Source organism: Brienomyrus brachyistius, chromosome 14, assembly GCF_023856365.1.
Source record: "Brienomyrus brachyistius isolate T26 chromosome 14, BBRACH_0.4, whole genome shotgun sequence".
NCBI lineage: Eukaryota > Metazoa > Chordata > Actinopteri > Osteoglossiformes > Mormyridae > Brienomyrus > Brienomyrus brachyistius.
In genome coordinates this window covers 20340729-20367345 of record NC_064546.1, presented here as the reverse complement: position 1 = coordinate 20367345, position 26617 = coordinate 20340729, and the positions used below count along the sequence as shown (strand labels likewise).

Here is a 26617-nt window from a genome sequence, read left to right as displayed (position 1 = left end):
ATGGGGAGAACACGCAAACTCCACACACATGTGACCCAGGCGGAGACTCGAACCCAGGTCCCAGAGGTATGAGGCAACAGTGCTAACCATTGCACCACCATGCCGCCCAGATTTGATTATTAATTCACAAAATCCTTATATGGATGAGCATCACCACTAAATTGAAGCAACAGGCTACAGAAACCATCTTGTGAACACAGCCATCTGAACCATCTAAACGTGTTCTGTATTCCCAGGAACATTGTACTGGTCAGTGATCCTCAAACTGTGTGGCGCAAGATGACTGATATTCATATAAACACGAATACGCTCATATATTATGAATAAGTTCTTTTTTTTTGTCACCAGCCCCCCCCTCACTTGGCACATTTTATCAATAGCAGTTTGGCAAGGTAGGTAAAATTTGTTGCGGAGAACTCTGAAATTTATGGTAGGCAAAGCATGATGGGTAGGTAATATTTTCATTATACCGCGATATTTTTGTCCATCAAAATTTATCATGGGCTGGTGTGACACCCCCCCCCCATTCATGTTGTGGGTGAATCCTCCCTCTCCATGAGATTTATCCTGAAGGAATTTAATCTTGTCACATTGCTCTAGTAAATATATCATTGTTTTTTCAGCTACATTGTCATTTGAATCCATGCTTATTTGAACTAGTCTAGTGTCACAGTAGATATATAAGTTTATTACCAAAGTTTTGAATTTCTGCTGTAAAATCATTGATTTTGTTCACAAATAAACAACTTAATATTTCTAATAACTGAGAAAAATAAACCTATTCAGTTTCTGAATGTATTCTCTGCCTTTATTAGAGTGGGTCTTTTTGTTTGACAATCGTGCATTAGCAATTATGCCTCCTTCTTGCTCAGGCAATTCCCTATTTAGGATTTAATTTGCATTGAATTTAGCATAATATTTTTATCATGTGATATGAGAGAAGTTTTTGTTATAGTTGTTATAGTTTCTGAGGTGTTGTCAGACACCCATGTTTTGGTTTTGGAAAATGCAATGATCTCTTCCAATCTGTAGGCCACCAGCTTGTTTTGAAGGTTATGTTTCTGCAATAATGTCAACACTTTGATTCCTCTTCCATTGTTTGTCATGTCTCTGTAGTTTTTTTCTTTAAAAATGTTTTGTCTGCCAAATAATTGATTTTGTCATTGACAAACCATTGTGAGACACTATGAGTTTGTAATAAAAATGTATGACACATTTGTATGTGTCATATATAATTCAGGTCTATCTGATCAGTTGGCCGTGGATGTCTTTGCTAAGGAGATCTACTGTGTTATCCTTCCATATCTGTTTGATCTTCTTTCCTTCCATCAATCATTATTTCCCCATTGATGTCATTCAGCAGACCCACACGGAGCTTTTTTACTCTCATAGGAAGACATCCATGTTTTTCAATGTTTGTTTATTTTTTCCAAGAACTTTTTGCAATATTTGCCTTTCTTGGTAGTTTTCTGCTGTTCTCCACTTGTACGAGATCTTTATCTCTCCTGACATTGGCTTCTCTTTCCAGCTTCTAATGTACCTTCTGTCATCCAGTTTGATTTCATTGGCTCTGCCTTTTTCACCACTCTTTCCTCAGATTCTCATTTTCACCAGTCTTTTCTCAGAATGTATCATTCTGTCCACACTGTCAAGTCAAATTGGATTCTGATGTTTTCCTTTAACGCAATGTGTATATTCTCCAGGTAATTTCTTGGAAGGCTTTGCTGTACTTAGTAAGCTTGACTAGTTCATGATTTATTCTGTAATCCTATCTGGGCCATGTCTTTGCTATGAGACGGGGCTCTTCCATTGTCTATTACTAATGATACTGTCAATTAAATTTGTCCATCTGGCGATGTCCAGTTGTATGGATGGTGCTTGGATGTTTAAGGAAGCATTGGCGATGAAGAGTTCTCCCAGAAGTTGATTAGTTGCTGTTCTGTGTGTGTGTGTCTTAGTGCAGTTGGACATCCACTTGAGGGGTTCAAAAGCTCAGTGACAGTAACAGCACACAGTAAAGTGACCTTTGAACTCACCTATGAGGAGTTCCTGAAGTTGCACCTGGGGCAGTATGAGCCCATAAAGCTGAGCCCACGCTAGTTGTCAAGGATTTCAAGGTGCATAGAAGTAATGATGACATATCGGAAATATAGCAATGGTGTAGTGTTATAATGATCCTCTTCAGCTGCCTTACAGTGCCTACAGTTTTGATCCCTTGTGTGGCAGACCTAAGTTCAGGTATATAACAGGCAGGGTATCCACTTCCTGCAGAAAACTTATTTTCAAAGAGTTGGCCAAGGTCATCAGTACCACACTATCAGTACAAGGTAACTTTTCATAGCCAATTTGAAGGTATACAACTTCCCTATTCATTAAACTGTCAACTGTCAGATATTGTAATATCTTCTACAATAGTCATAATGATCAATTTTGAGCATCATATGATGAAATTGCTGTGTGGCTTGAAAGAGATCTTGACATATATCTGGATGGTTATGGGTTCGAATCCTCTGGCCGTAAGAGAAATAACACCATTGGGCCACTTTGTGAGAATGTCTGGCACAGCATCTACTGAGAAATATTGGTATTACAGGAACAGAACTGAGGAAGACATCGAAGGAGGCAGCTGAAAGGTTGAGTTTGCAATTGTGGCGTCGAAGGGCAGTTAACAACTAGGAAACACGGTTCCCAAAGCCAAAAGCAGGCTAGTATTATCAATATTAGGTGTTACTGCAAGTACGTGTGGATGTAGAAGAGGTTTATCGGGGATTCCATGAGACACTCTGGAGATGTACAGTACAGGCACTGTCAATGAAACTTCAAGGAAGGATGTCATCAACCTGATTATCCTACTCATGTATCTAGGCCACCTGGCCTATAACCCCTGTTAGCATAACACTGTTGTTCCAGTTGGCGACATTTACTGATGGTTTTGTATTAATGTTAGCTTGATACTGTGTATTGTTAGGTTAATGAAATTAGTAAAGGGATGGAAGGTAAAAATCTTGAAATGTGAATCTCTTACAATGACATTCCCGGAGGTGTGACAGACAGCAAGGTTATGTATCTACCTGTGTATCTAATTTACCAGGAAGGATGATAACTTACTACATTCCTTCTGCCTGCCTCTCCCTGTCCCAGGCAAAGTGAAGTTTGCTCCCACAAAGCAGCAGCAACAGCAGTGCCCAGGCTGTGGGACAAATGGCGACCTGTTCATTGTCTATGACGTCAATAGGCCCAAATCAAAGGGTGATTCTTAGATAGGGTGGCTTGACTATATATATATGAGATGAGGCTGCCAAGTAGGACAATGGGTGGAAAAAACTACTGCTGACTTCTTGGGTTGCAGTAAATTTAGAATTTTAATGGACCACTCTTGGTGGTGACTGATACATGAGTGTTTAATTACATTTCAAAACTAGCACACCATATTAATTTAACATCAATGGCATGAACCGTCAAAAAGTCATTTATATATACTCAGCAAGAAGTGTTTGAACTTTTTGTTATATTACTTGGGCTAGAATTCCCACTACTACAATTTTAACACAGGCACAATTAGTTTGATCATGAAACATGACTGCTTGGATTCTGGGTAATGTATTTTTACATTAAACAATGTAATTATTCTGGACAATGTGCAATTTGAACAAAGCACAGATTCATGTTTTTGCACTGCAAAAACTAAGTTGATAAATTATACTGCATAACTTGTAATACATAAATTATGATCAAACATTTATCTTTATTAAATGTTTAGTTTTACATGTATAATATTTAGCAAATCAAGACAACCTCTTAGAAGTGAAATTTCTTGGAATTTAGTTTCCTGTAATTCCAAATCACTTTCAATTCTTTTCCCCTATAGCAGCGAGCCAGTCCAATTTCAATTTCAACTCCAGGAAGAGAAATGGAATTTACAATGCATTAAATTCCTGAATGGCCCCTACCCTGAATTATACAGACAGTATAATTGTGTATAAGAAATATATCAACACATGAATAAAACATTACGGTGACTCTTCTCCCAGGCACATATAAATGAACTGCATAATAATGAAAATCTTCAGTTCCCCATCAGCCTCGGATGTAAAAGGCGCAGTGCTGGAAGGAATGAGGATGCTGGAGAGCCTGTCTGACAGCCGTAATACTGAATACTCCAGCTCCATTCTCATTCCTCTCACAGACAGAGACCTGACTCCATGTACTTCAATATTTCATGTAGACCTTTTTCTTTGCGTTTTTTCCTATCACAAAGGAACATGTATGCAATTTTCTTCTGAAACCAAAGCTGCCTTTTGGGAGGCTGACATTCAAAATAACTTTGTTGTCTCCTAACTGACATGCTCAGTTCAAGCACTGAGTCACTGCCATGCAACTAGGGTCTGACGGGTCCCACTTTCACTGCACTATCCCGTGTCTCACTGCATATAGCAGCTGTCCTAAGACACTCAGAGTTGCACATGTCAAATACAGCACTGGACAACTGTTACAGCTTGAATCAGTGTGAAACGTGAAATGTAGATGCTTAGAATGTTGAGATTTTTTACACTGATTTTGAATCGTTTGTGGAGGCAACAGATAAACATATTAGGTAAACATATCCTTCTGTATGTTATTTCAAACAAAAACTGAGTAGCAAGTGAAGAGAAATTCAGTGACACTAACAGTATTTTAAGAAATGTCAGCTAACTTTCTGGCATTTGTTACATTGACTGTTCAAGCATTTAGCTACTCCTAGATTATCCATCCATCCATCCATCCATCCATCCATCCATCCATCTTCTAACTGCTTATGTAGGTTAGGGTCACTAGAAGGGCCTAGAACCTATCCCAGGCAACACAGGGCCCAACACTGTAAGGGCTGATGTATTTGTGATTAATTAATGTGCAAATGAGAGGTATGGAGTCAAAAACAGCCTTCTCTTCCCGGCAGGTGTAATCAATCTATACAGTATTCAGTATTCATTTAAACTTTGCAGAGTTATTGTATGGATGCCGCACCACAAATGATTAAATTTTGAGACAAATTGCCCCAAATTTAAAGCAATGCCATCTAGTGGAAGCATAGCAAAAGATAACTGCAGACAACATTTGACGTATGAATGTGATTTTCTTCAATTATCTATTCTTCAGTTAGTCTCTGTGGATCTCAACTTAGGAACTAAGTACTGACTCATTAAAAATTTAACTGATCTTTTTTCAAGCCCGGAAGTCTGATTATCAAAATGACCTGTATGGTACCAGATTTTGTGTCCAAAGGAATATTGTGTGAGTCCCTCAAGCTCAAGATCAAACATTTCTGTTGCTTACTAACCTTAATTATTATGGTTCATGGTATTGGAACTGACTAATTCAGTTGAGCTGCATTGTAACATCAGGTAAATGGTCCTAAATGGTGCATTTTATAAATAGGAGGGTTATTCGCTGGACCGAATAGCCAGTGCCCAACTCGTGTGGAGAAACGCAAGTTCTTCAACATATCTGTGCTTGAGATGGTGGAACAGCTGACTCTGGCACAACTGAAAGTAAAATTCAAGCAACCAGTTTCCACAAGCAGGCATAGAGATATTTAACATCTATCTCTATAGGGTGTTAAAAACTGCGTTAAAAGGGGTACATGACGAATCCGGTAGAAAGCTTCAGTCGATTCATCTAATCCAGGGGTGTCAAACTCCAGTCCTGGAAGGTAAAAGTCCTGCACATTTTTGGGTTTCCCCTCATTCAACACACCTGATTCAACTCCTTGTGCTAGTTACCACACAGCTCTTGAGCTCAATCATTGGTGGTGAAACCGGGAAAGAACTAAGCTACACAGGTATCCGGCCCCCCAGGACTGCAGTTGGACACCCCTGATCTAATCCCTGGTCCGTCACCCTGAACCTGACTGAGATCACAGAAACTTGGAGGAATGCAAGTAGAAAGTTCGGGTTTATTATTGCGCTCCACCCCAACTCTGTAAACCCCATGTTGGCTTGGAGATGGTCCCGGAGCTGCTCTCCTCCTTGGTGACAGTGTCTCTAAACCCCCTGCAGTGCAGATCGAGAAGGAGGAGGAGTGCGCAGCATCTGCCTGTGACGCCCAGCAGCGTGTGCAAACCCAGGCGCTTGTACATCGACTTCAAGGATGTCGGGTGGCAAGATTGGATCATCGCGCCTCAGGGTTACATGGCTAACTACTGTCACGGCGAGTGTCCCTTTCCTCTGAGTGAAAGCTTAAATGGGACCAATCATGCCATATTGCAGACCCTGGTTCATTCCTTCAATCCCAAGGGGACGCCGCAGCCGTGCTGTGTCCCGATCAAATTTTCCCCGATTTATGTTCTTCATTTGCATGGCAACATCCTCTTGGTCTTGAGAAAATTTGAGGACATGGTGATGGATGAGTGTGACTGCAGCTGAATGTATGTATTTTAAAAAGAGGAAATCCTCATTTGGCCCGTCATCGATTATTCAATCAATCCATACATCCATCTTCCAACCTGTTATTCAGAAGGGTGGCCTGGAACCTATCCCACACTGTAGAGCACAAAATATCTTTGCTGCAGTAATTGCATTTATGCTTCCTATTGCCCAAGGGACAATATGGAATTGTTTTGAAATTCTTCCAAAAAGGAACATATATCCTTACAGGATTTGGTTCAAAGAGGCATGTATCTCTGATCAGAAAGATGGAACTTGGGAATTCGACATTATGACACCTAGACCTTGTTATTAAATGAAACTGAAACGATTGCAATATTTGATCTCCATGGGTACATTATTGGTAAGAACTGTGCAAAATTCTAAATCGGGAAAAAAGGGACGAAAAACCGATTACCAGCAAACTGTTTCAAGGCTATTTCCGTGACAAGCACGCAACTAAGTGTTTGATCAACGTATTCTTAACACATAATCGAATTCTACATTTATTTTTACTGATTTTTATTTCTTTATCGATAAATAAAACTGCAAGATGTAGGACAGTAATCGGTTTAATATTCATATTTTTAAACCTCGCAATCGCTCTCTACGAAGCACCTAATAAATAAGTTCAGAAATGTACACCTCGTAGCTTAGACCCACTGATTCCGCCTCTTTTATACGATTTGAAATTGTCGACGCTGCTGAACCCTTATTAATTAGATACACGTGGGGAAATAGAAACAAAGTCCTTGCACCTGTTAATAAAGCCGCTGCGACCGCTGGTTGGTTCAGTTTAAAGAAATGTTGCACGACTGATAACATTTTGCGCAGTATAACGGGAAAATGGTCTGAAGATTCGACGTGCTTGGGTGTACGCCTTTTCTACAATGATTAATCTGAAAATTGGCGTTTTCCTTGTTTTATTTTGGGGGGTAGCTTGTTCTGAAAGCGCGGACAGCGTGCAGGAGCGATTGTTTTTAAACGCGCTTGGTCTTTCAAGCCGGCCGAAGCCAGTGCATCATGCCCCGGTACCTTCAGTCCTCTGGAAGATCTTCAGGAAAAGCAAAGCCCAGGAGTCCGAGCCGCATCAAAACGAGCCTTGTACTGTACCAGAGTTTGGTGTCCAAGGAAATATTGTGCGAATCCTTCAAGATCAAGGTCGGATACTTTGTTGCTTACCTCGATAATTATGAGTAATGCTATTGGAATTGACTAATTCAGCTAAGATGCATTGTGACATCCAAATGGTCCTAAGTGGTGCACTTATTTATATTATTTATATACTTATTTTTTTTCCATAGGAGGGTTATTTTCTGGACCGAATAGCCAGTGCCCAACTTGTGTGGAGAAACACATGTTCTTCAACATATCTGTGCTTGAGACGGTGGAACAGCTGACTCTGGCGCAACTGGAAATAAAATTCAAACATCCCTTCTATCATTTTCCACAAGCAGGCGTAGAGATATTTAGCATGTACCTCTATAAGGTGTTAAAGACTGCGTTAAAAGGGGTACATGACGAATCCAGTCGGAAGCTCCTGCTCTCTCAGTCGATTCAACTAATCCCCGGCTCCGTCACCCTGAACCTGACTGAGATCGCAGAGACCTGGAGGAAACCGGGCAGAAACTTCGGGTTTATTATTGCGCTCCACCCCAACTCCGTAAACCCCATGTTGCATGGCTTGGAGATGGTCCCGGAGCTGCACTCGTCCTTGGTGACAGTGTCTCTAAACCCCCTGCAGTGCAGATCGAGAAGGAGGAGGAGTGCGCAGCATCTGCCTGTGACGCCCAGCAGCGTGTGCAAACCCAGGCGCTTGTACATCGACTTCAAGGATGTCGGGTGGCAAGATTGGATCATCGCGCCTCAGGGTTACATGGCTAACTATTGTCACGGCGAGTGTCCCTTTCCTCTGAGCGAAAGCTTAAATGGGACCAATCATGCCATATTGCAGACCCTGGTTCATTCCTTCAATCCCAAGGGGACGCCGCAGCCGTGCTGTGTCCCGATCAAATTGTCCCCGATTTCTATGCTTTATTACGACAACAATGACAACGTGGTCTTGAGGCATTATGAGGACATGGTGGTGGACGAGTGTGGGTGTAGATGAATTTATGCTTTATATGGGGGTGAGGTTAAATTAACAATAAAGTTGTTTTAAACTTATTTCGTCTCTCTTCCCCGTCTTTAACGATGTTTGCTCTAGTGCAAGCCCCAACTCAAAGTGTTTTGTAAGTAGATTATAAATAGCGGTTACCTATGGCTGCACTTTTGGACGATTAGCATATAAACTTCTTTATTCGGTGCCATAAATTCCAATTTACGCACCCTCAGAATTGCCAGCGTAACCGCTGAAATTCAAGTCGTAAGATGTTTAATATTCAGGCTATTGGAATAGTTGGATTTGGTGCCAGCTTGTGAACGCGGCAGAAATTCACAGGCAGCCTTTCTTGGTTGTTTCCAAGAAAATGCATACTGGAGAACAAGAGTAGACTAGAGACGTAAACACCCCGAGGACGGGAATCAAACATCTGTCACATCAGAATCTGAGTAACAGTGTCCTTAGAAAATGTATCCCATGTGACTCGTGTTTTTAAATTCACTGATACCCTAATTGTAGACAGAACACGGGTACTCAATCTGCCGAACCCAATAGTTGTTGGTGCCACTGCATACCTGTTTAATACATTAAGCTGTTTATTTTCTGTATTTTGTGGGTTGTCATTTCTGATAGGCCCAAATGTTATCAGAACAATAGTTATCGGTGTTTTAATAAAACTTGTCTACTAGTTGAATTGCGTAAAATACATCAATCACAATATGTAGAGTTATGCAAGTACTCAGTGTTTTCAGTGCATCATGATATTAGAACGGTTTCGCGGCTAAAAAAAAAGCATTCCAGGAACTGATGCTGCGATTTTAAACGTTTATGATCTGCCGTTATGACATGAAGACCTATTTCGAAGAACAGATACAACGATTTAACAATTCGACTACTTCGCAGGTTTAAGTCTTTTGCATCTCAGGAAAAAAGAAACTTGGGTTCAGCCTTGCGTCAATGACATCACCGGCCAAGTAAAACGCGTCAGTGAAAACCAGAAGCCTCCTTTCACTTCCACCAAAGCAACCTGCGCCAAGTCGAGGAAACGGTAAAAGTTCGCCTTGTCTAATAAAAACGCTTATAGTGATGTAACCTACTGGGATACTTCCATATTAGTATGTAACGGTGCCGGCGTGTTTTAACGGAGCCAATTAATCCAAGGGATACTTTTACACCAATTTGGCTGAACATTTACATCCCGGACCAACTTATCCGATGAGAATGTACAATAAGGAGCGTACTGTGTTGTGGAGGCTTCACGGAAATAAGCGAAAAGCCTAGGAATTAACAGTGGTGCCACTTGAACCAGCTCTGAGTTCTCATTTTCACTTTATGTGGACAACTTGTCTTTGTATGGGAATAATGAGGGCATTTTAAGAAGACCGACAGGGCTTATGACCGCACAGTACGCCGAGATACGGAAAGATTCTCCTCATTCATGATCACAGTCACTTTTCTTCCGTGTGAAAAGCTTCCCTGGACCATTCGGAGAATATTTCGGGAGAATCACAATGTAAGGTGCAGCTCTTCTTCAATGGACAGAGACGCGACTGGAAATCCGCCGGGCTCTTAGTAATTCTGTGATCTTTTTATACCTGTATGGAACTACTAAACGTAAAACGTTTTCATAGAATATTTCATAGTAGCCTAAATACTTCACTGCGCTCTTCTATCCGCCGTGTTTTGAGATTTTGGAAGTCGAATACTTGTCTTGTAAACGCAGACATATATACTATATAATGTCATTTGTATTGCGTTATGTTTCTCAGATTCGTCCTGTCCCGTATACTTACGTGGTAGGTTGTGTTTCTTCGCTCGAAACCTTTTTTTTCTTAGAAAAGAATGTCTGCTGTGGCACTTGGTGCTTAAGTTACGACAATTTAACCATAGTACTTCATGTCCAATTCCAAATCTTTTTTTTTTCAGTATCTGAAGTAATATGTTAGTTATGTTTTATAAGTAGTTACTGTACTATTACAGTTGATGTACTTACACATATAGTGGTGACTAGGTTAACTGCAGACAAGCTTATTGCAATTGAGACCAATTGATAAGGTCGGCTGGTTTAAAGTGATTTTTCAAGGGATGGATTCTTGCAAGAGAACATCGTAAATATAACTTGCTGATGTGTATATTGTAGCAGCACCCCAAGCACTGACGACTCGCTCGCCATTCCTAAGGTACAGACTGATCATGGTCTCCGGGGTTCGTGCCCTTACAGTTCTGCTGCTTGCTCAGGTGTTGCTTGGCGGGTCAATAGGACTTATCCCCGAGGTGGGCCGTCGGAGGTATAGCGAATCGGGCCGCCAGAGTCCACCACTCCCGGAGGATATCCTTAACGAGTTTGAGCTTCGATTGCTGAACATGTTCGGACTGAAGCGGAGACCAAACCCAAGTCGGTCCGCCGTAGTGCCACAGTACATGATGGACCTCTATCGAATGCACTCGGGGAATGGAGAAGAGAAACTGAACAGGGCGAGATCCTCCTCTGCAAAAACTGCGGAGCGCTCTGCCAGCAGGGCCAATACGATTAGGAGTTTTTATCACGAAGGTAAGACTTTAAGGATACAAACTCAGTACTACGTGCTACGCGGGCTATGTGTTGGTGTGCGTGTCTGTCTTTATTTGTTGATCTACGTCCGTTACAATGTATCGAAAACTGCTTGCTGGAGATCTGTGCCGTTCTAGCAATGACAGATTCATTGGTGTGTTTAACTGATGTTATGTAAATTTTTCAGAAATAGCTAAAAACATCACGCAACCGCAATAGCAAGCCTTTAAATACTTAATACAATACAGATAATAATAGACGAAAAGTCTTATATAGCTACATTAGGGCACTCCATAGGTAGCAGAACAGAGTTGACTATAAGTTAAGGAAGACTGAACATTAGAACAGCCACTGGTAACTTATGTGCGACAAAAGTTGTGCTTCCTTTGGTTCAATACGAAGCGGAAAAATACTAATATATTAAAAAAAATTCATTGTTAATACCTGTTTGAACTCATTCGGAGTAATGCGCGTATCAAGAGTATTATTTTGCGTACACCGCGTACACCTCGTGAGCACATCTTAACTATTTATACTGGATTAGTAATCGGGAAGTAAACTGGGTTACTGGTACTTCGGGGGCAGCCTACTCCTGAAAAATCACAGTTGTTAATGATCTGATATGTTAGTGTCGGTAACACTGTTCAAGAAGTAAGAGCAGATCTGTCGTTTGACATTTTTTCGTTTTCCCCTTAGAAAAAAAAATCGAAATAAGTCAAACAATAGCGACTTTCATGCACTTGTGGTTAGCTGCGTATTTGTGAAAGTATGCTTATTTTCTGCTTTACTTAATGACTCCTGGAAATGCTCAAATCAGCTCGCCATGCAAAGGGTTTTATGTAAAGTTGCTTTGACGCCAGCTGTTGCGTATGACGGGTATTCATATTGCGTATTTATCGTGTGTTGAATTTGCGTTTTACGTTCCGTTCATCGATATATCCATTTTAATACGTACATAAATTCTTCTTATTTAGCCACATTCATTCACCAGCAGCGCCAATTCACTGTGAACAGTTTCCTCCTTTTTTGAAAAGGGGTAAATGTCTGGTCACAGAGCAGTGATGTTAAGTGCTGCAGTTTAACTGCCCAGTTCACTGGGAACTTTCCCAGAACGTTAGCCAATGTAGGGTCTTCACAAAGTTAGCAGAGAATGGGAATTTAAATTAAAATTTTAACAAAGGTTCTGTCAATGTCAGTACAATAACATTATTGCCTAAACATCATTTTAACGCAATTAATGTTGAAAAAATATTGTTTTATAATGAAATATTATTATGAACTTTGATGTGTAAAACGACACCTGCTGCCCTACCATGCCATCTTTTTTAATGCTATTAATTTTAGTTGCAGTAGTAGTTGTAGCAGTGGTATAACGTTCTGGGAACGTCCGGAACACTGGACACTGAGCATTTCAATACCTTAATCGTAACATTCGGTAACGTTCCTATCACGAAAAATGATTAGCGGTTTTAATACTAATGTTGATGTAAAGGTTAACAGGAGAAAATGTTTTATAGCGGAGTTTGCTTTGTTTGTGTCATGCAGAAGTAATGTAAAAGCCCTAATATTAATGCAACTCATTGTGAAGGGGTTTTTTGGGTTCATATAGCGTTCACAGGTAAATAAATAGGCCCATCTCAGTTATATTCCAAGGAATAATGTTAATATACCGTGGCTTAATGATTTAATAGATTAAGATTAAATTTCTACTAAAATCATCAACTGTATATGTCTCTTATATCAGTCCAAAACAGGTTGGGACACTTTCATCCTTTTATCTAGAAGATCAGGGCTTTAAGTTTGGACCATCTGGGAATCTAGCAGATAACTAAGGGTGGTTGTGTCTGTGTGTGTGGTTGTTTCCATAAAAAACAATTGTTTTCCAATAAATGAAATTTACGAATGTAGTATTTGGAAAACAATATCTTAACCTTCCATTCATTGCGTAATTGTAGTGAATCACACACACAGGTTTTGTGATGGTTGATTGGACATCTGTTATCCGTGCTTATCATTTGTTCAGCTTTCAGAAGTTTTACTCTTAAGTCTTGCAACTCTGAGATATGGGAAGTTGAATGGGGTTCAAGGCGATTATTGGACTGAGAGTCCATTGTGCACGTGGATTGTAGTCACCTTCCTTGGTGTCTAATGATAGTGTTTTCACACAAATATTCACCGCTAAGACTTTTGTTTTTGTTTTCTTTTTTCATTCCTAACCCTACAAGCAGGTTGGCACGAGGAATTCACTGTAATTTAAAAACCGCGTACAGAATTTGACCTGACAGAGACTTATTAATATCACCACAGCACACTAATAGCTCTTGAGAAAAACCTTAGGCTATATCAGTCATTTGTATGTAGCACCAGAAAAAAAATCTGTTTATTGTCTAGAGCTCTTCGGGGTGGAGTTTTGAAGGGAAATCACTAAGTGCAAACACCTAAAGGACAGTGATTGTAAATCACAATGGATAATAATGTATAACCCAAATATTGAGCAGTACACTAAATAAACACATGTAGTTTGAACAGTGTTAAGTAGATGTGTTTTTGTCAGTGCATAACAGACCTGTATAGAGACGGGTCAGTTTACAAGTCTGTGTCCGCTTGCAGAAGCAGGCTTGAGGGGTGCCATGCTCTTCAAGGGTGGCTGATAACCCTTTTCTATTAAAGCTAATCTGAAAATAGTAGCAATATATTTACGGTAAGGCCTTTAGGTGTTTGCATTTAGTGATTCATCGCGAAGCTATATGAGTTCACACAGAATTTATAGCAAAATAAATGATCCCATTAAACAGTGAGGGAAAATGTTTTGGATCCTATGACTTGTTGAATCAGATCATTAAGGTTTGAGGTTTAATCAGATCATTAAGTTTTAAAAATTTAAATAGATGTCACTTTTTCCAGGATTTTTCTTACGGAAGGTAACAATTACTTAAACCATGTAAAGCAGTCTTAAATATTATGTCCTAGTAATTAGATTGAAGTAGATCCATCCATATTCTTTAGCACCTTTATCCTATTCAGGGTTGTGGGGGGGGGTCTGGAGCCTATCAGCACAAGGCAGGGTACAACCCAGGATGGGGGGCCAACCCGTTGCAGGGCACATTCACACACCATTCACTCACACACCATTCACTCACACACCATTCACTCACACACCATTCACTCACACACCATTCACTCACACACCATTCACTCACACACCATTCACTCACACACCATTCACACCTATATGCAATTTCGCAACGCCAGTTAACCTCCACATGTTTTTGGATTGTGCGGGAAAACCAGAGTACCTAGAGGGGGGGGGGGGACTCGAACCCTGGTCCAATAGATGTGAGCAGATTTCACATTTCTCAGTTTTCAAATTGAAAATATATAACATATAAGCATTGTGGTGTATATTCTATTTGGGAAATGATTCATATTGCAACAGATTTGCTTTTGATATCCTGTAATCTTTTTAGGCTGATGTTACTATAAGGTCAACTGGTGTGGAGCATTGCATGGATACTTGATAACAATGCAATTTTCTTTTTCCCATCAGAGTCTTTGGAAGCTCTTTCCAGCTTACGTGGCAAAACGGCGCAGAAGTTCTTCTTCAATCTCACCACCATTCCCGAAGAGGAACTCATCACGTCAGCAGAGCTGAGGGTTTTCCGAGAACAGATGAAGGGAGGAGAGAACTCTAGGGCCACCTTTCACCGCATCAACGTCTACGAGATTTTAAGGACAGACTCGTGCTCTAAGGAGCTCATCACCAGACTTTTAGACACGAGGCTACTGCAGCCCGATTCGGGCAAGTGGGAGAGCTTCGACGTCAGCCCGGCCGTCATGAGGTGGACGAAGGAAGGGCACGCCAACCATGGCTTCCTCCTGGAGGTGGTCCACCTTAACGGCACCGGCAGGGATGCTAGGAGGCACGTAAGGATCAGCAGGTCCTTACATGAGGATGAGAATTCCTGGCCTCACATAAGGCCCCTGTTGGTGACCTTTAGCCACGACGGCCGTGGTGATGTCCTCCATAACAGGGAGAAACGACAAGCTAGAACAAAGCAGAGGAGAAAGCACAAGAGCAGCTGTAGACGGCACTCACTCTACGTGGACTTTATCAACGTAGGTTGGAATGATTGGATAGTTGCTCCACCTGGATACCATGCTTTCTACTGCCATGGGGAGTGTCCGTTCCCACTGGCCGATCACCTCAACTCAACAAATCATGCTATTGTTCAAACTCTAGTCAACTCAGTGAACACAAACATTCCCAGAGCTTGCTGTGTACCAACAGAACTCAGTCCGATATCCCTGCTGTACCTGGATGAGTATGAGAAGGTCGTCCTTAAAAACTATCAGGACATGGTGGTTGAAGGCTGTGGTTGTCGTTGAAAAGATTATGATCACATGTTTTTTATTTTTCCTGAGAAGACTGTCCATCATACAGTTACAAGCAGTTGGGAAAGTAAATATTTATGAGAAATATTTCAAGTTAATCATTATGTTTTTCTGATGTACATTTCTTTAGTGGCCAAATCCCACTCATGAAGTCTAATTATCAGATATGTATTTATTTCTATTAAACTTTCTTTATCTAGTAAATAATTCATATCTATTTATGTGTTATCATGAGGAAAAATATGGATTTTATAATAGTCTCTGAGAATGTGTGTAAGCTGTTTATTTCTTTTAAAATGGTAGATTATATAAAAGAGTGATCAGTTTTTACAGACTAACATAAGACTTTAATATAATTCTAAAAACCATATAGCTAAGGGAAGTACACTTATAAAATGAAAAAAATATATATAATATGACAGTTCTTAACATGGTATTCCAATAACCTTTGCAGTGATTTTGAATGAAATGGTCCGTTTCTCCACAAGGATGTGGCAAAGATATGAGCAGAACGTGGATTACAGTTATGAGAGTCATTGCAGGCGCAGAGAACAGCGGAAGCATCATTAATGTGAATGCACTTATCTGGAAGCAATGTGAGATGCAGTCGTCGACACTGAACGCCCGGGATCGTAGCTCGTGGAGCGAGGTGTGTGCTTTGTCTCAAACCCATGTATTCTGTCTAATGTCATTATGGCTCTGATGAGTAAGGATTGTATTTATAAATGCGTCTCTTTAAGGCTCATACGTTTAATTGTTCATTTCAGGACATTCTACACTTTCATCTAAACACCCCTCCCCCCACCTAGTCTTTGTTGAGAATCTCTAATTAAAATTTCCTCATCTTCATCTGCTAACCTCAGTTCTTTAATCGTCGACATCACTTGCAATTATGACTCACCTATACAATAAAACTGGGCTATTTGTTATCTAGTAAACCCTTTTAACGTCTCTATCGTGTAATTGTATGTAATCATTGGACTTACTTTAGATAGTCGATGTGTTACCGTGACTAGATTCCCAGGTAAAAGCTAGCTAGATAATCACAGAATTCTACATAGCTGCATATGTGGCAGGAAACCACAGGTTCTTATACCTAAATATGTATTTGTTTAATGAAAACAGATGGTCTTTGATGGAGCGAAATTGTCTCCAAACGCTCATCTTGAACCTTTTGAGTTAAATGTTTAGCTTACTCATGTGTAATTTGAGTAGTGAAAAGTTGCAGGAAAATGTAAGCGTTGGACAAGCCGCCCAGCTGCAAGATAGGTAAATGTGAAGGACGAGAAAGGGTGTAAAAATGAACAAGAATCGACAACAATGAGGATGTTTCAAATCAGAATGAAGGTGCCTGAATTGTGGAGATGCTAAAATGTGCCGAACTGACCATTGTTGACACGATATGCATCTCTCTGTACCAGCCTTTGCTGTATTTTTTCCTTTCGTCTTTTTGTAAACTGATTCGACGCAAAATCAAAGGGCTGCTGTATTGAAATGATTTTTATTCGGAGAGATCAGCAAACTCAAAAGTGAGATTAATAAAAATATGGCATCTGCTGCTTGTTCTGTAAACTACAGTAATATGTGAACAAAATATGTGTCCCTCTTTGGTGAAACTGCTGACCCTTCTTACAGTCAGCGTGTTGTATTTACTTCTTGCCATGTTACTTGAAGTAAGATGTGTGTGAACTTCAAGCGACCAAATATAACCACATTTTATGTGTATGAGATACGTAGCTGCATCTTATATTGTTACAAAGCCTGCACTGTTCAGTTTATTTTCCTTAAGCTCTGTTATCGTAAAGTTTTGGTACGACTCTAATGACTTGGAAATAACTGCCATACGTACATAAATGCAGAGTTAAAAAAAAGCTCAAATTGTGTCAGTACTTCTTCAGTTGACTGGTTGTTTTTTTGACGCTGACTTTGGAAGCGGCACATGACATGTTTAGATGTCTGTCACGGAAAACAAAGCCAGAACAAAGACCACTTCCTGGTTTACGGTCATATGGAGCATATAGTTCGCAGTTTCTATACTGAGGATAATCCATCCATCCATCCATTTCCCAAACCGCTTATCCTACTGGGTCGCGGGGGGTCCGGAGCCTATCCCGGAAGCAATGGGCACGAGGCAGGGAACAACCCAGGATGGGGGGGCCAGCCCATCGCAGGGCACACTCACACACCATTCACACACACATGCGCTATGGGCAATTTAGTAACTCCATTTAGCCTCAGCATGTTTTTGGACTGTGGGGGGGAAACCGGAGTACCTGGAGGAAACCCCACGACGACATGGGGAGAACATGCAAACTCCGCATACATGTGACCCAGGCGGAGACTCGAACCCGGGTCCCAGAGGTGTGAGGCAACAGTGCTAACCATGCCACCCCATACTGAGTATAATAATATTTATTATTATTAATAATACTAATTAAAGAAAAAAACATCATGCCCTCAGGTCTATTATGGCCTAGAGTTTTCTTCTACTGCGCTCCATTAACTGCCATGATCATTTGCTATATTCCATATAGAAATCAACTATGCAATTTGCCTGACAAATACGCAAGATTTTTGTTGTTTGAAATATCTCAATATTTCACACATTGTACATGAATATAATGCAGTATGATTTGCAAAACCCTGTGCTATTGATGGATAGGTGATCACCATTGTTGACTCATTTGTATGCCATCGTGAGATAGCTCAGATTATGAAATTGCTTTAGATACTTTTAATATTGCTTATTTTGAAGGTTGTCCACCTAGTTTCTATTGAATTTCTCGTTATCATTCATAAATGATGACCTCATTAAATAGCGATAATGTTATTTCCTTTCCCTCAGCTGCTGCTGACTCCACTTCTGTCATGTGACCAAGCCGTGCCTGTCTATTGGTTCTCAGTTCGAAATCTGAAAATTTGGAAAGACCATGGGGGGAACTGGTCCCCAAGTCTTCCATTTTGCTAATCATCTTTACCCGGGATCTCATCTGGTCTGAATTTGCACTGTAGGGGTGCGACCACATGGCGCTATGAAGAATATACTTACAAAATTACTTTGCTATGATGCCAGTAGCCAATATCTGAGTCTTTTACTGACTTTGGGAGGCAGCAAATTGCTGAATCCTGACTCAAACCTGTAAGTTTTAATCAAAATCAGAAAGGAAGTGGCAGTAAAACACACACTGCTGCTTCCAGGGCTACCAGGAAGGGGGGGGTGTAAGATGCTTGCAAGTTTGATTTTACTGCTTAAATGTGTAAACTTTACCTTAAGAGGAGGGTGAGTGGAAAATATACTCTCATCCAGGCTTACACATTGCCCTCTCATGGGAATTTTCCCCTCGGCTTCAGAGGAATCAAGTAATTCCTGGTTCAATGAGTCACCAAGGGCCCCATCTCAGCGCTGAGTAAGGCCATAGAGCAGCCCTCCATGATTCAGTTTGGCTCCGCTGGTCTTTCTCTTCATTGAAACATAGGGGTGGATTTCTTGCCACTTATTTCCCGCTATTATGCTTATTATGGTTCCCTGTTAGCTTTGTATGGTGCCTGTGACTGGCTGGTGCTGTTGGAAGAAAGAAACAAAAAAAAAACGTTAAAAATGATCTCAGCCACAATGATCCTCTAAATTTTGTAAGTCTGGGTGCATGTGGGAATTTTGAAGTTATGTAGAGAAGTTAAACTAAATCTTTAAACAGAACATCACAAAAGTTGATCATTCAGCTTTTGAGAGAAAGTCCATACTAATTATTCATTTAATTTGCAGTTGGGTTTGACAGTTGGGCTTGGTTCTTTTCATACCTCACTCCTTCACAGCATCCACCTTACATAGCTGGATATACACTATATGGAGAAAAGTATTGGGACGCACCTCTTAGTCACTGAATTCAGGTGTTTCATTCAGATCCATTGTCACAGGTGTATAAAATGAAGCATCTAGCCGTGTAGTCAGGTTTACAATCATTTGTGAAAGAATGAGTCGTTTTAATTAGGATGCCTCCTGGACGCCTCCCTGGTGAGGTGTTCCGGGCATGTCCCACTGGGGGGAGGCCCCGGGGAAGACCCAGGACACACTGGAGAGACTATGTCTCTCGGCTGGCCTGGGAACACCTCAGGATTCCCTCGGAGGAGCTGGATGAAGTGGCCGGGGAGAGAGAAGTCTGGGCCTCCCTGCTGAGACTGCTGCCCCTGCGACCCGTCCTCGGATTAAGCGGGAGATGATGGATGGATGGATGGATGGGTCGTTCTAAAGAGCTCAGTGAATTCAAGCGTGCTATTGTCATAGGATGCCTTCCGCAAATGCTCTGCTGCATGAATGCGCAGAAATTCCCACAGATACACTCAAAAATCTTGTGGAAAGCCTTCCGAGAAGAATGGCATCTGTTATTGCTGCAGAGGGGGGACAATCTCCATATTGGTGCTTATGGATTTAGAATGGGGCGTCATATAAGTTCCTGTAGGTGTAATGACCAGGTGTCCCAATACTTTTGTCCATATAGTGTATCACTGAAGAACTTCAGTTTATCTATCTTATTGAAAGGTACAACTGCAACAAACCTTTTATTCTACAACAGTAATGTTTCCATTTGCACTTCAAGAGGAGGATTTGGAAAGGCAACAGACACTGTCAGCTCATTGATTTATTTGATTAAAAATTATACACACTATTATTAAACTGCATTAGTAAAACCGTTTAGTATGTAACCCCCATATTGAATTGTTAGGATTTTCAGATGTTGAAAATTCTGTCTCTTAGTTACTTAGAAGAATATTTATTCTCAACAGATCTGTCTATCTTTGTAATATTTTTGTAATATAAATTATTATCAGTTTAAATTGCCTATTTGCTCTTCCTGCCTGGTTCTAAGAATCTTCCACACAGTCATACTTGAATATTGACTACATCTTTTTTCATCAGCATTATACAGTAAATTATGCCAAATGTATATACTCACTGAAGGCAAACATGTGACCGTTTTCTTTTCCATTAATTTTATGAGGGCAGTGATTTATTCCGAGAAACGTGGCTGCATACTTTCCAGCTTTGAGTGTGTGATCTAACTTTCAGTTCATTATCTCCCTTATTTCCCTCCCTGATGGGTGTTTTGTGTTCCCGGGGACTTCCAAAGAAGTATTCAGTGGGTGCGTGTTTACATTCCAGGCGATGTAATGCAGTAGCCTGTTTTGGTAGCGTGGTTCCCAGGTGCAGACAGAGAGAGACTTGGGTAATTACAAAGGAACTCGCAGAACTGTATGACACAACCATCCGTGATGACCTGTTACTTTGCAGTTTATTTGTTTTGATATGCAACCTCTGAAATAACATCCTTAAAGGACACACTATTCATTCACCATGGAAGACAATGATACATTTTGACAGGCTATTTTTCACAACAGGCTTTTTTTAAGTTCCATAATTAAGAAGAAAATGTCATCACCCTCGTGCACCTTTTTTATTTGAATTTTTACTTTTGCATTTTAGGGCTAATAGAATACATGCTTTTCATGCTTTACAAATAGTTTTATAATTATAGGTGTATTATACGCATATAGCTAGTGTATTTGTTGTACTAGTGTGAAGTTTAGTTTGATGAAGAAGCCTGGTGACCTTCTTCTAGAAAGAAGAAGAGAAGATGGAATAGAAGAATAACAACCTCACAAGTCTGGGAGAAAAAGTTAAAGTTAAACTGCATTTCCGTGCGCAAACCACTAGTAACTCCCTCTTGGCACCATCCTGGATTGAACATTACAGGGATCATAGGCAATAGACTCTGGAGCATAGAATGTTCTGATGAGTTGCCAAGCTTTTCATGAATATATACACTATACATAAGCAAACAGAGAAAGAATTAGCAGAGTCCTGGATGGTAGATTCCAGCAGTTTATAGTTTAGCTGGATTCCAAAATGCAAGTTACTGTACACTAATATATTACAATCAATCATGTCTTTCCTAATGGAGGAGTCCTTGAAGATAAATAAAATAAAAATAATAGTAACCTGATTTGTAAGTATGAAATCCGAGGATGTACTGTAGCCATTTTCTCTCTTCTCTGCAGATAGGATCTGCAGGATGTTTTGGAATGAAGTCCATGGTAGTGTTTTCTTAACTCAGAAACCTGTGTGACATCCGAAGGAATTTGTTCACAATTAGCGCAATATTCAAAACTATACTGGGTCTTAGTTTCAACCATTATTAAAAAAGAAGGTTTCTTTTCTGCCCCATTTTAAAATTGTAGATTGATATGGGGAAATGTCACAGAACGCTTCAATAGATGTAAAATCAATGTATCTTTACGGTGCCTATAGTCACATTCCAGTCACATTCTAGAAGTGAGGATTCTGAAATATCTCAACATTCTCCATCTTTCCTCAGTTAAATCAAATTGTTGTTAATGCTATTCATATATTCATAGACTTTCATTGTCTTTTTTGTCATTTACTTAATAGCAATTCTGGAAGAGACAATACGTATCCATTAAAACTATGAGTAAAATTAATTTTTTTTGTAATGTGAAAAATGATGGCTGATGATATGCATTTAGGGATAGATATTGGTATTACCGATATTAAATGATTAATTATAGTTAGTACACATGTTATATTATGAATTATGCTTTTATAAATTCAGGTAGGCAGGCTCGCATATTGGGCTTGTGTCTAAACACAATATACCAGTATAGATATTATATTATATTATATTATATTATATTATATTATATTATATTATATTATATGTTCAACCCCTATCTTGTATGACATTGTACATGCTGTGACTATTTTAGATTAGTTTTGTTAAATGTTGCATATCATCCGCCTGTAAAAGCTGTGTGTTTCACTGTCCACTTACTGTACATGGAAACCTTTCCCATCACCTTCTCTTAACATCATTAATGTTAATTTCGGTTTCTTGAGCATAAACTTGCTTTTCATACCGACATTCCTCATTATTACTCGTACAGCAGCTTCCACCATGAAAATGGTCTGAAAAGCTCTAGATCTTTGCCTTTAAGCTGCATTTTTCCTTCCCACAGACTGTTTTGTCTGAAGCACAGACAGTTGCGCACCAGGCGAAAAGTTCAAAGTTGCCCAGCTTCATCCTCCAGCTTCGTTTCATGGTTTCTGTCATTCTCTTCCACTTCATTTCACCTTTGATGGCATCACATGCAGGTACATGGAACCAGCTTCCTTACCAGGCATGAAGATGAGCCTGGTATATTTCTGCAAGCACATGGAACCATACTGAAGTGCTTTATTTTTGAATATTTAAGTGGTATAGTTTTCCTTGTGGGAAACATATATTTACACAATATAAACCATATTTAAATAAAAATATATATATAGTGACTGGTACTTTTTAAGTACGTATTTTGTATTGATACAGACAACAGTGAAATTGGATCCAAAGGCGTTTTTATTTATTCTGAATGTCACTTCAAATTGAAAATCAAAATATCCACCCATTTTCTGTACCCACTTCTATGCCAGTTCAAAGCATGGAAAACGGTCGGTGTTCACATTCCCCCGAATAACATTCTCACAGGAAACAAAGGCGGAATGGCTGGCTGCTAGAGTTACCAGCTGGCATAATGGGTTAATGTTTTACCCAATAAATGCGTGTCTTTGGAAGGAATCCAAAGCATAACCAACAGGAAACTGTAACTTTGCAGGCAGACCAAAAAAAAGCATGACTAACCTAAGCGGGTATCGCAAACAGGCAAAGGGATGGAGAGGCGTGTTTGCATGTGTTTGGATTAACTGCCTGGATGCTGGATAGAGAGGAAACCGCCCTCTAAAGACTGAATTTCCATTTTTATAAAAAAAATAAATAAAAAAACAATTGCTGGTTGCATAATTATAATTCTTTGCATTAACAACACTGATTCATCTATAGTTTCCTCCTGTGTCTGATGAGTAGCCCGTTAAAACATACTTTAGTTGCCCGTGTCTCGCCTCTACAAAAACAACTTGTGTATACTTGAGTACTGTGTGCTGCTTACCTGACAATATTAGATTATACACTCTCAGAGAACACTACAAGGTGTTAATTAGCACAGTTCAAAAGACATGGCTAAATTGTCTGTCCTTATTAGTAGCAATGTCCCAGTTAAATATGTGGACTTCTATGTCAGCTAACAAGCCCCCCCCCCCCCCCCCACCCCAAACAAACACACCCTGCTTCCCTCCTGCTAGGATAGTCAGCTCTCTCTGTTTCAGATACCAAAAAACCTGTTATTTCATGTACTTCTAGCTGTCTCTGCTGTGATTTATTTTGTGTAAATATGCGCTTCTTTCCCTGCAGGATCCCACCAGCAGATGGCAACAATTAGTCCATCTCACAATAAACAAAATACATGTTCATATAAATATTCTTCAAACCGCTTCCAGCATGTGTGATGATTCTAGCTTCTGTGGCGACAGTAAATTCACTGCATTTAGCGTGTTGGTGAGGACCACTATACACGATATGTGCACCCTAGAATACCAGAAGGCAGAAAAAAGATGCGAGTACAAGTACGATACAAGTATTCCTTGTAACATGTTAGCAAGTCTGGAATATATTTTCTAGCTTATATAAATACAGCTATAGTTTGGAAGGTCTGCGTAACAGTAACTTACCCATGAATTAGGTATCATTACATCACATCTCACATCAGATGATATTCTTCTTTATAACTTTTCCTCGCTAAATTTATGCCACAAAAGTGTATATTTAGAGTGTGTGCTTATAATGTTTTTAAAAGTCATCTTCGATCACCTTTTATTCACATGGGACTCTTAGCAAGAGTCAATGTGCAGGAATTGTGCAGATACAAATTAGGCTGGTTAACTGGAAAGATGTTCTACAACTATCCTTTGTACTTGTTACTATTGCTAGCACCCCTGCCACTACTGCTGAAATCTAAACACAAATAAAATTTTAGATTGTCTTCGGAACGGGTCACGTGTTATGTGCACCAGACCTGCTGTTTGTAGCTGCAGAAGGTTTGGCCAATAGCTTCTTTATATCTGCAGCTTGTACATAATAGGCTGAGAATCTACTGATGCCTTGACAGGAAGAACTAAGAACAGAAACTGAACCAGACGATCTCTTAACTTCCTACATGTGATCTGCATAGCAACTTCTTGGAATAATTTAGGGCTCTTACAGAGAAGTGTATCAAGTCTTAAATACTGTATGACCACAGATATTTCTCATTATACGGGGAGCGGTGGGAGTCGTTCAAATACATGTAATGCCTTAGGAATCTTACATCTTTGTTAATTGCAAACCAATAGCAGCAAGCAAAAAATGTGCAATGATAATTACATTAATTACAAATTTTGGCATCCAGGCAACATTTTTCTTAATTCATACAAAGGGAGCTGGATGTGAGAGGAAACGGGCAGAGACGTAGACCTGGTATTCTAACCCGACGTTCCCCTAGACGTTATTTACGTGACTTTGGAGGTGGTCTTTGTCAAACGCTCACTACGTCTCTGAGTCATTATCCAGTGGGTGTTAAGCCATCCATTCTTGTCGACAGCCCAATTAAAAGAGTGCATGATTCCACGGAGATTTAATATTGCTTCCCCCTCCCCCTCCATGGACGGGATGTCAGCTTCCCAGTTGTGGGTCTTTAATTACTGTCAGGCTCCCCCCTGGAAGTATTCCTGGGAAGAATTCCCTAGCCCCGAACTCCCTCTTTATAACTGATTACTGCACAGACGGCCAGATGCTTCAGTCACTACACAGGATCAGTTTCCCTGGGAGGAGTTGCAGAATTTGCCCCCCCACCAAATTCTCTTCAACAAAACAACAGGAACGGTTGCCCCCAAATATCCCAGGTGGCCACCAAGTTCTCCTCAAACACACACAATCACACAGCGAACACAAATTTTAATATTTTTCTCATTAGAAGGATAGACTATTCTTATTTACATTTAAACAAGATAAAAACTTAACATTTTTTAGAATTATAACACCTAAATAAAATTTTGATTTTTGAGTTTTAAAAATTGACTTTGAAAGGAACATAATTCTATCTATCTATCTATCTATCTATCTATCTATCTATCTATCTATCTATCTATCTATCTATCTATCTATCTATCTATCTATCTATCTATCTATCTATCTAAAGAAATCAGTTTGTATTCTAAAAACATGTAAGTGTTCAGCTCCTCTACTATATTGGTGGATAGATATCAGCTCTGTATTGTCCTGTGGTTGTTCCCATTTTGATGATAAGAGGATGGAATACCGATGTATCCATACAGTGACTCCCGAAGACTACACATAAGCAAGGAACCTATAAATTAAGTATCATTACGAGTCTCTCCACCTTGCACCTTACGTTAGGAGACGTTCTGCCTTGTAATATTCGTTTTCCTCTTTGAAGTTCCCCCATGAAAGTGGATATTTAGAGAGAAATAGGTATTTATTTAAAATGCATAGATGTTGTTGCCAAAGGGAAACTGAAGACATTTTCCAAGTGGTGAAATTAAGCTGGACCACCTTAAATGGATTTCAGCAGAAACATGCATTTGCCAGTGTGCAGTGTGCACTTGAGAGCACTGATGTATATGAACAAACTTGCAAAATCACAAGGCAACGGGCTTGAAGGAATCTTATGGTTGTTAGATGTTTTTTTGTGAAGTGTTTTGTTGATGATACGTTCAAACTCATTGCAAGCATCACACTATTGTCATCATTTTCGAGTTCTTTACTGCTAAAACATTTCTTGCTTTTGTGCATTACTCTGTAATGAGTAATAGAAACTCCATCTGGACATACTGTTTTATTACCTTTTGCTTGGCTTATTTAATTACATCGATTTCATGGGAGCAGCTACTTACAGCAATTATAGAATCCTATTAAGTATTTAGTGTTCGTTACAGTTAGTATGGCGTAATTGATGGCAGACTTTAGTAAGTTGCTTGTTCATATTACACATCACTTCCTTCACTGTTTAATAGCACAGCATGCAGGGAAAGCAAGCAGTAAAACTTGGATAGCTAAACTCAGATATGAGTTTCTTACATATTAATCTTTGGGTCAATGTAGACGTATGTATTTCGCATACACTTTTACACATTGCAAGAAAAATGTGACACACTGTTGCTCATTCTTACAGGTAAATATTCACCAAAGATATTGTTTTGTCAATTATGCTAAAATACTTTTCTCTTAGGGA

At 39.8% G+C, this 26617-nt stretch overlaps 2 protein-coding genes and 1 pseudogene across 3 annotated transcripts; all 3 read left to right on the top strand.

The window, feature by feature from the left end:
- Positions 1-4894: 4894 nt before the first annotated feature.
- On the top strand, positions 4895-6401 carry LOC125707235 (protein DVR-1-like; annotated as a pseudogene).
- A 780-nt stretch (positions 6402-7181) lies between these two features.
- gdf3 (growth differentiation factor 3) lies at positions 7182-8567 on the top strand. Its single transcript, XM_048974747.1, has 2 exons — positions 7182-7562; positions 7706-8567. Exons 1-2 carry the CDS (start codon positions 7292-7294, stop codon positions 8509-8511), a joined length of 1077 nt encoding a protein of 358 aa, XP_048830704.1. The 5' UTR covers positions 7182-7291; the 3' UTR covers positions 8512-8567.
- A 947-nt stretch (positions 8568-9514) lies between these two features.
- bmp2a (bone morphogenetic protein 2a) lies at positions 9515-16383 on the top strand. Of its 2 annotated transcripts, XM_048975573.1 has the most exons (3): positions 9515-9550; positions 10741-11053; positions 14601-16383. In XM_048975573.1, exons 2-3 carry the CDS (start codon positions 10867-10869, stop codon positions 15437-15439), a joined length of 1026 nt encoding a protein of 341 aa, XP_048831530.1. In that variant the 5' UTR covers positions 9515-9550; positions 10741-10866; the 3' UTR covers positions 15440-16383. The 2 variants fall into 2 exon arrangements, with proteins under 2 accessions (XP_048831530.1, XP_048831529.1); XM_048975572.1 differs by having other exon boundaries at positions 9521-11053.
- Positions 16384-26617: the final 10234 nt, after the last annotated feature.

What these genes read in the sequence shown, in the direction of transcription:
- gdf3 (XM_048974747.1), top strand. Translation starts at nt 7,292, where the DNA reads ATGATTAATCTGAAAATTGGCGTTTTCCTTGTTTTATTTTGGGGGGTA. An exon ending in GCGAATCCTTCAAGATCAAG is followed by an intron (nt 7,563 to 7,705) that starts GTCGGATACTTT and finishes TTTTTTCCATAG; the next exon opens with GAGGGTTATTTTCTGGACCG.
- bmp2a (XM_048975572.1), top strand. Translation starts at nt 10,696, where the DNA reads ATGGTCTCCGGGGTTCGTGCCCTTACAGTTCTGCTGCTTGCTCAGGTG. An exon ending in TAGGAGTTTTTATCACGAAG is followed by an intron (nt 11,054 to 14,600) that starts GTAAGACTTTAA and finishes TTTTCCCATCAG; the next exon opens with AGTCTTTGGAAGCTCTTTCC.